Below are 10310 nucleotides of genomic sequence, written 5' to 3'. Positions count from 1 at the left end.
AGAGGGTTAAAATGTTGTGGGGTTGTTAACCAATGTCATAAAACAGCATGTGTGTTACTGTTACATGAGAAACTATCTGTTCTGTAAGCCCTCACCTGAAGTACAATAAAACATTTAAAAAAAAAAAAAAATTCTTACCTCATTCCTGACACTTCCAAATTTTAAAATTTAAAATTCCAAATTTAAATCTAGAAACTAATGCCTTAAAAGTACTAATGAAAAACATGAGTGGGTAATTTAAATCTGAGGCAGGAAGGCCATTGTAAATATGACATGTTCAGAAGCCATAAAACTTTGACCTCACAAAAATTGCTAAATTTACATACGGGAAACAGAAAATGAACAGAAGACAAATAGCAGACAGGAAGGAAATATCTGTAATACAGAAAAGACAAAAGATTAGTATTGATAAAGCAGAAAGAGTTCATGCAAATAGGAAAAAGACAACAATCGATAGGAAAATGGTCAAAATATGTGAACAGGGAATTCACATGAGAACTATAAGTGGTCAATAAAATGTAAAACAATGCCCAGTCTGACTACTACTCAAGGAAATGAAAAATTTAAATAAATTTTGCAATTTTGTGAGATTTATAAAAATTAAAAAGATTCATAATATCTAATATTGGTGACATTTTAAGTATGCATACTTTTACCGGAAATTTTACTTTTAGAAATCTATCCTACAGAAATATTAGCATAAGTACATATAGATATATATGTACAAATATGTTCATTGGCAGCACTATTTATAATAATAAAAAACTGGAAATAAGCTGGAAGTCCATCAATAAGGGAATGGTTATATTACAAGTGATACATTTATATCATAAAATATTATTTAATGTATTAAATAAAACCAAATCCTTTGCTGTTGAGTTGATTCTGACTCATAGCAACCCTATAGAACAAAGTAGAACTGCCCCCATAGACTTTCCAAGGAGCGCCTGGTGGATTCGAACTGTCGACCTTTTCATTAGCAGCTGTAGCTCTTAACCACTATGCCACCAGGGTTTCCAGATATAATATTAAGTAATAAAAATTAATTAGAGAACAATGTGTATAAACCAGATGTTCTCAAACTTTCTTGATTCATGATACCCTTAGTGTCTTAGTAACTTTCTGCAGTGCCCATAAGCCAAAAAACAAACAAAAAACCTAATGGTTTCATTTATTAAGTAGTTAGACACAAACAGGAGCCCTGGTGGCGCAGTGGTTAAGTGTGGCGTGGTCTGGCTTTGAGTTAAATCCAAACAACTTAGTAAGTACTTATTTCTTAACAATTTAGTAGCTATCTGAAAAATACACACAAATTGAAAGAAAACTATAATTTTATTCTTAAATAATCCGTTAATGGACATGTGTGCCTACTAAGCACTGCACAACTTCTTAAACCTTGGAATCAGATTAGACACTGCCACCTTCATGTCCACATTGTTTTTCCCACACACATATATATAGTGCGTACATATATCTGCGTAAGTACAGAAAACAATGTTGAGTGGATGAGAGGGATCGAAGTACTTTTACTCTTCACTTTTTAAAGAAGAGTAAGTGGTAGAATTATTGGTACTTTTTACTTTTTGTGCTTTTTAAGTTTTTCCCATATTTTCTGATGACCATGTTAAAAAAAATAAGGAAAAGAAGGTAAACTTCTAAAGAGAAAAAATTATATGCAACTGTAGTAGACACACTTTGGGGTGATTATGTAAATAACCACGTTCACTACCCATCCACCTCCCCGCATCCCAGCTGTGGTTGCTGACTGATCCTAGGCCAAGCTGGAGACAATCAGATTCTCATTCCTAGGAGTTTTGAACTTAAATGGAGACAGGCGGCAAGTGAGGCTGGAGCCAGCCATCATAACAGCAATGCCCGAGTCTTCTCTTACTGCTGAGGTACTCACAACTGCCTGCCTGGTTCCAGTCCTGTCTTGGTGCTGCTATACCAGAAATACCACAAGTGGGTGGCTTTAACAAACAGAAATTTATTTTCTCACAGTTTAGGAGGCTAGAAGTCCAAATTCCAAATAAAAGCTCTAGAGGAAGGCTTTCTCTGTCTGCTGGCTCTGGGGGAAGGCCCTTGTATCTTTTCAGCATCTGTGTCTTGTTTCCTTGGAGATCTCATGTGGGATTGCGTCTATCTTCCCCCATCTGTGCTTGCTTAATCTTCTCTTTTATATCTCAAAAGCCATTGATTTAAGACACACCCTACACTAATACTGCCACATTAACATAACACAGAACCCATTCCCAAATGGGATTATAACCACAGGTATGCAAACCAAAAAAACCAAAACCAAAACTGTTGATGTCGAGTAGATCCCCACTCATACTGATCACAGGTATAGAGGTTAGGATTTAAAACACATATTTGGTGGTGGTGTTGGTGTAGAGGTTAGGATTAAAACACATATTTGGTGTTGGTGTTGGTGTAGAGGTTAGGATTAAAACACATATTTGGTGGTGGTGGTGGTGGTGGCGGTGGTGGTGGTGGTGGTGGTAGGGGTAACAATTCAATCCCTAGGTCTCAAGCCTTGGTTGTTTACTCGTTTCTTGATTTGGGGGAGATACCCTGGTATCCTTCCATTAAATCACCTTTTGAGCTTAAGCTCTCCAAAGTCAATCCTGTTTTGGCAACCACAGGAGCTTTAACTAATAGAGCCAATATGTTATTAGCTCTTACAAATTAAAAAAAAGCCAAAAGTAAGTTACAAAAACCTTATATTCTTGCAAAAACCACCCTTTTCTTTTTTCATGTCTTTCTCCCTGGTATACAAATAATGAAAAAATTGACAAATACCTGTAATAGTTAAAAATACAGGTTTCCCTATCTCCTTCAATTTTTGAAAAGTCAATCTTTTTCTTCAAGATGATAAGATCTTAAAGCAGCTGGAATACAACTATTTCTCATTCACTAGCTGTTCTGTGCATTCCCATAATATAAAGAGTTAGCAAGCAAGTTACCCAACCAAAAAAACCCACTGCCTTCGAGTCAATTCTGACTCATAGTGACCCTACAGGACAAAGTAGAACTGCCTCACAGGGTTTCCAAGGCTGTAAATCTTTACAGAAACAGACTGTTCTCCCACGGAGCAGGTGGTGGACTTGAACCCCCGACCGCTTGGATTACCAGTCTTTTCACTTAGTGAGCAAAAGCCTGAAGCAAACATGTTCCCTTGATGAGTCTCAGATCCTCCGAGCCTGGCATGGTATACACCTCTAATTCACACTGATTCTATTATTTAAAGTATGTTTTCTGTACAACATGGCTTCTGCTGGCAAACCAACCACTTCATCTGGTGCTCAACCAAAGACAGTGATCTGTTCTAACACTGAATAAAAACTGTTTTGAGATTTTTGAGAAATGATGTGTGGTTTTCTTAGAGGACTTTTAAGAGTAATACAGACTATACGTGATTTCTACCTTTTGAGCTTAACCCTTGAATAAGCTGCAATTTACACTGATAAATTTAACATCACAGGGATACTTCCCACCGCCTACATTATAGGATAAAGTCCAAGCTCTAAGGTTCTATATGGCCCTTCAAACCACCTTACCAACATAATTTACCAAAACTTTCTCCTCCTTCCCATTCCTCCTCTACCCCAGTTATCCTATCTTCCAGCTACATCAAAAGTTTAAGTGTGTTCTAAATACATTTTTATAGTGGAAAGAGTCACTTTTTAAGAGTCAGATAAACCTAAATTCAAATCCTAGCTTGCCCATTTCTTGGCTTGTGACCCTGGGCAAATTAGTTAAACCTCTCTGGGCCTTAATTTTCTTGTTTGTAAAATGGGGATAATATCACTTAACCTCTTAGTGTTGTTGTGAGGTTTAAACAATGTATATATAGTGTAATAAATTGCAATTAATAAATATCTATTTCCACCTCTGCTTCATGATTTTTACACACTGTTCCATCTGAAGGGTGTATCTTTTCCCCTCATTTCTACCTGGCACACTCTTCTTCCTCCTTTAAGACCCAGTTTATTGTCACCTGTCACCTCCCCTTTTTATCCAACAATTTCACTTCTAGGTACCTATAGGGTCTCTATGAGTCGGAATCAACTCAATGGCAATTTTTTTTTTAATCCTAGTAAAATACTTGTGCATATGTACACAGCAACATGATAATTATTAAAGAACTGTTTTTAATAGCAAAATCTTGGAAACCAAAATGTCAGTCAATAGGGGACTGGTTAAATACACTGTGGTATATACATACTATGGAATATCTGCAGCAGTTAAAAGAGCTCTATTGCTGCCCTGAAATGCTTCTGAAAACCTAAGTGAGAAAAAAATTACCACAGTAGATCACTACGTATATACACACACCCACACATATACATATATATAGTATTTTTATATATGTGCATTTATTTATGTATATCCATAGAAAAGTGCTTAGAAAGATATGCACCAAACCATATCTGGGGAGAAGTGTTTGACAGGGAGGATGTATACAGTGAGATTTATGTTTTGTTTTATTATTATTTTTTTAATGAGAAAACAAAAACAAAAAAAACGCATCGCTGTCAAGTCGATTCCGAGTCATATCGACCCTGTAGGACAGAGTAGAACTGCCCCATAGGGTTTCCAAGGCTGGTAAATCTTTAGGAAAGCAGACTGCCACATCTCTCTCCCGCGGAGTGGCTGACCTTTCAGTCAGCAGCCCAGCACTTAACTGCGCCACCAGGGTTCCTTATATGATGAGAAGGTAATCATGTATTACTGGTATACTCTTTAAAATTAAAAAAGCCACCTTTCCTTTAACACTTCTCCAACTCGGGTTGAATTCATTGTTCTTTCCATTGCAGTCTTCCCTGACTGGGTTGTGTGGTCATTGTTCACGTAAGTCTGTTTCCCCCAGAAATGGTGAACTCCTGAGCCACAAAAGATGCCCCTAGCAGGAGGCCTGGCAGATAAGATGCTTAATAAATGATTATTGAGTAAGTGTAAAACGAAACAAGAAAGAATGTGCATAGAAGAGCACATCTTAAACTACAGAGAAGGTACCAACAATTAATATGCAACTAGGCAGGGAAGTTGGTTGTTATTCCGGCCCCCTGTAGCTCCACAAATAAAAGGTGATGCTGAAGGAGAGGCAGCGTGTAAAGCAAAGCGACTGGAGGCCGGAAGCTGAGTTTAGACCTAACATCTCCACTAATCACCTTCCCGTATCTGACTTCCGTTTCCTCATCTGTAAAATCAGCGGTGGTATTTTATAGCTCTAACTTGTTATGATTCTAGAAGGCTGTTTAATCCAGCGATGAGCACTGCTCTCTACTGGGAAATTCCCAAGGCTGGGATCGCCACTACGTCTCTCCGAGCAGGGTCTGGCCAGCTTGCTCGCTCCTTTCAACCTAGAGTTTACCTTCATTGCTCAATCAAGCACGAACTCACAGGAGCAATGTTTACTCCTCTCCCTGCGTCCCCCAGAGCAACCCCAGGCCCCAGTAGCCCGGGATCTGAAGGAACAAGAACTCCAAGTGGGTGCTACACCCCCAGGTGTCAATAAGACTGACATTCAACCGGAAATCTAAAGAAGCAAGCACCCCGACCAAAGCCACCCCTTCCCTGGGGCCCGAGGTTAGGCGCTCTCGGTTTTCCCAAGAACCGCCAAGCTCACCCAAGAGCGCAGGCTTGGCGGACCCGAGGACAGCCCTGCGCACACTCCAGAGCAGCAACCCCGGCTGCACCATTTTCGGCTCGCGCCCGCTGCGCACTAAACACTTCCTCTTCCTCCGGACTCCCGGCGCTCCGCATGGAGCTCTCGAGCGCCCTCCAGTTAAGCGCCGGCGAGATCAGGTAGTGCCGTAAAGTGCAATCATGACCGGAATATTCCTTGCTTTAAAACTTAAAATTGTTTGGAAGGAAACCAAGGGTTACGCTTGCCTTTTTTTTTTTAATTCCTTTTTTTTTTTGAGGCAAGTCTAAAAGTGGAAAATAGAAAACATACTAGAGTTAATATTTACCGATTTAAAGTAAGTATTTTTTCCCAAACTACTTACTTTGTAACAAGATTTTCTTAACATTGGATTAGTTTAAAACTAGTTTAAACTGCATAGACTCTTTTCTAGGAATTGTTCTTAACTGCAAGAGCTGATTCAGTTGATGTAAAATAATCTCATCCCCACGACTTGATAATATAGTAAATATGAAGATAGCTTTGTCAGGGTTAGGTCCAACTATTTTATAAAGGGTGTTAGTTTCCGATTGCTACTGTATCAAATTATTGCAAATTTACTGGTTTAAAAAACAAATCTATTATCTACAGTTCTGTAGGTCAGTCTCACTAGACTGAAATCAAGGAGCTAGCAAGGCTATATTCCTCCTGGGAGCTCAAGGGGAGAATCTCTTGCCTTGTCCTGTTTCTTGGCTTGAGATTCTCTTCCAAGGACCCTTGTGATTACACTGGGGCCACCCAGATAATCCAGTATTATCTCCTCATTTTAAAATCCTGAATTTATTCACATCTGCAAAGTCTTTTTGCCATGTGAGGTAACATATTCACAGGTTCTGGAGATTAGGACATGGACATTGTTGAGGGGTCATTGTTCAGCCTACCACCCAAAGTTTCTTTTTAATTTATTCTCAACTTGGTGCCCAAACATAATTAAAGCTATATTTACCTGAGAGTTGATTCAAATATTAATTTTAAATGACATTATTAAAGTATATTTCCAAGGAATAATTTAAGTTTGTACTTTTAAATTACTCAAATTATTCAGTTTTCAATAATTTAATAATTAATAAAACCACTTCAGCTTTCTATACCAGTGAAATCATTTACAATTTTTTTTTCCCAAATGATTTGAAACTTGGCCAAAGTCTCTGTGTGATTTATTCTGTAGATTAATTTGAGCTAAAATGTCAAATGTATGGTGATACATTGTAGATTCGTGTACTCTTCCTGGCATCCTCCAATCTGTCCTGAATATGCATCATAAACCACAAGTAGTATGAACACAAGATATGGAAACAATGTTCTTGGCCTCAATGAATCACATTTAATCTGAGTTATGCTTTTGCGAAGAGCATGTATTCTTTTTTTTTTGCAAAGAGCGTGTATTCTTTTTTCAATGTCCATTATTAATTACTTGAGAAATATTTTTCTATAGGATTTTTTTAAAAAGATGGATATTGTCCTCCAGTATCTAGCACAGTGACAAATTTGGTTTATTTAAGAGTCCTTAGAGCAAAAAAAAACATGTCGTCAAAAGAAAGGCGTGATCCTTGCTCCTAGGGTTCAAGTATCCAAGTTCTTTCTGGGAGAGTCAGCTAGGATTAAAAAGAGATGAATGAGGGAGAAGTAATCTAACTCTGCTGAGAAAGGTCCAGTAGTGCTGAATTGATATAAACCGTTAATTCTCAAACAGCTCATTTTATTTTTTTCTCATAAGTCATATCCAAGTCAAAGCATGCTGGAAGGGAGAGGGTTCTTAAGAGAATTAGGATTTTCCCCCATTTTTTTCTCCTTAAATCCACTTCAAGCCCTCATGTATTAGACAAACAAAATGAAGAATTTGGAAATACATGGCCGTTTATGCAACCCTTTTCTTCAATATCTACCAAGAGTTAAAATATGCATCTGTTGAATCAGAAATTGCACTGCTAATAATTTACTGAAAACATTTGCACAAGTAGGCAAAGATAAATGTCCATTAACAGGGGACTGGTTGAAAAGAAAATATGGAATCCTTAGCAAGTATTCAACAGAATGAGGCTAATATGGAAATATGTCCAAGATATACTGTCAAGTGAAAAATACAAGTTGCAGAAAAAAATGTAGAGTATAACTAATTTGACTGTGTTCTCTTTTAACAAAAAGTAGTCATATAAAAATACAGTACAAACGCAAATTTTATGTACAATCTCTGAAACTATACATAAGAAACAGTGAATGGAGGGGAGGAAATGGGAGTGTGGGAAGGAGGAGAAGTTGAGCAATTTTTTGGTTACACTATTTTAGTTTTATACTAAGGGCATGTGTTAGTTTTAGAATAAAGAATGTATCTTAAAAAAATATGCTTGATCGAAAATTTAAAAGACGTTATCTATAGCCTATAGCTTAGTAAAGTATTCCATACATTTCCAGACAGAAAAATGATGGTAAACAATGTTTAATATTATCTGAAAAATACAGTTAGCTGATCTTAAATAAATTTGTATTTTTATTCCGTGTTTTGTCATAATGTCTTTGTAATAGCACTAAAAATATAGTTACTGGGTACCATTTGAAAGTGATGCCCTTCCCTTAAAGAATCTATCAAATAGTAAATTTTACTTTTAATTAAAGAAAAAGGTAAATAACTTGAAGAACATGCATGAGAAATAAAAAGTTAGTGTTAGACTATTTTCCCTAAGTCATGCCAAGTTTTGAAATGGAAATTGCAATCTCTGGAGATTTTGGTCGTGCTAAGAGTGTATCTGCTGAAAATCAAGATAGCTTTGGAGTTTTGTCATTTCCAAGAAACATTTAACTGTCGTATGGTAGTTTGCAATAATTCCTAAATTTCTTTTTATAAGGAAAAGAAGTTAAATGCCTATGTTCTAACTCAGTCTTTGTTTTTTTACTGTAAACTGAAATCCAGTATATTAAACATTAAAAAATCTCTTTCACTGACATATAATTTAGTATGCAAATTATTTAGATTTGCTCAAATTTGTGTGTCTTTTTTCTCCATATTCTGCTTCAAATCCACTGTTAAAATAAACAGAAACTTTCGATTTATGAAATAGACAATTTTGACTTCAAAATTACACTACAACACTACCTCCTCTCATTTGGGGAATATTCTCCTCCGCCCAGGAGGAAAAAATTCCCTCCCCAACCCAAAAGATGATGATGTACTTTCATACCAGCAGAGAGACTACTAGCATACCTGTATTCAACTGTACTTATTGAGGAAATCCTGGTGGCACAGTGGTTAAGAGTCTGGCTGGTGCCCAGAAGGTCGGCAGTTCGGATCCACCAGGTGCTCCTCGGAAACCCTATGGGGCAGTTTTACTCTGTCCTATAGGATCACTATGAATCTATGAGGTAGGAATCCACTTGCTGGCAATAGGTTTGGTTTTTTGTTTGTTTTTGGTATGTTTGTTGAGGAGCCCTGGTGGTACAATGGTTAAAGGGCTCGCTGTTAACCAAAAGATCTGCAGTTAAAATCCAGCAGCCGCTCCCTGGAAACTCTATGGGGTAGTTCTGCCCTGTACTATAGGGTTGCAAAGAGACGGAATCCGCTGGAGGGCAGTGGGTTTGGTTTTTTGGTTTGTAGTTGTTGGATGAACGGTTTCCACAAATACAATATAACCAAATGGTAACCTCCTTTGCTGGGTTTTCCACATGAAAATGATTTTGGGAGACTATTTCATAAGAAATCAATGACAAGGCCGTCAGAATTTTTGCCTTAATTCTGGTATTGTTTGACTTCTAATCCAGCATCCAAGCCTCTTTTGCTAAAGCTACATCTGTTTCTTAGCTGGAGTCCCTGGGTGGTGCAAATAGTTAGTGCTCTCTTGCTACTGACTGCTGATCAAAAAGTTGGTAGGTTCGAATCCACCCAGAAGTGCCTGGGAAGAAAGGCCTACTTCCGAAAAATCAGCCATTGAAAACCCCATGGAGCAGTTTACTCCTGCACACACGGGGTCACCATGAGTCGGAATTCACTCGACATTAACCGGTTTGTTATGGTTTTTTGGTTCCTTGAGTGGAGATTTGTGGAAAATTGGGATACTTCTAGAACCTATCCATAACCAGTGCGGATGTTTGCGGTATTTATCATTCTCACGAAATATTTTCAAGCCAGCTAATTTTAGTAAACACACGCAATGTGTAAATCATTATTGGATCATCAGAATTTGATGAGTTATAAATCAAGAAATTTATTAAGAAGCGAGAACAATAGGTAAAACAACTACCAAAAAAAAAAAAAAAAGCAAGATTATATATGACGAACGTCAAATGTGACCTTAGAGTTCAGAGGAGTGTGACGGAGGAAAATCGGAGACTTTCCGGACAGGCGTCCAGCAACAAGCGGGACTTGAGCCAGTCTCCAGGAAGACTGGAACTGCGCGCTCCAGTCCTGTATTCCGAACTAATTCGGAGGTAATCGCTACTGTTCTAAGATTGGTCGCGGCCTTGCCAGCTCGGCGGACGTAGAAAACGCGGGCGCGCCAACAGGCTCCGTCCCAACCCCGGGCTCGCTGACAATGGAGGGACGGCCCCGAACCCGTCCCACCATGGGCGCGGGCACGCAAACAAGGTCCCGCCTCTGCGGCCTGCGAACGGCTGCGCAGGCGCACTGTCT

The 10310-nt window shown here is 38.3% G+C and overlaps 1 protein-coding gene across 6 annotated transcripts in view; it reads right to left on the bottom strand.

The window, feature by feature from the left end:
* TSTD3 (thiosulfate sulfurtransferase like domain containing 3) overlaps positions 1-5745 on the bottom strand; it is a 43374-nt gene extending 37629 nt beyond the window's left edge. For all 6 annotated transcript variants that reach the window (XR_002823307.1, XR_002823306.1, XR_002823305.1 and 3 more), the window contains exon 1: positions 5633-5745. Coding sequence is in view for 2 of the 6 variants with exons in the window: in XM_023727598.1 (XP_023583366.1) it covers positions 5633-5705 (73 nt within the window). In the remaining 4 variants the exon portion in view is untranslated. The remainder of the gene's footprint in view (positions 1-5632) is intronic.
* Positions 5746-10310: the final 4565 nt, after the last annotated feature.

Source organism: Trichechus manatus, unplaced genomic scaffold (assembly GCF_000243295.1).
Source record: "Trichechus manatus latirostris isolate Lorelei unplaced genomic scaffold, TriManLat1.0 scaffold00017, whole genome shotgun sequence".
Lineage (NCBI taxonomy): Eukaryota > Metazoa > Chordata > Mammalia > Sirenia > Trichechidae > Trichechus > Trichechus manatus.
This window is presented reverse-complemented; position numbering and strand designations above follow the sequence as displayed.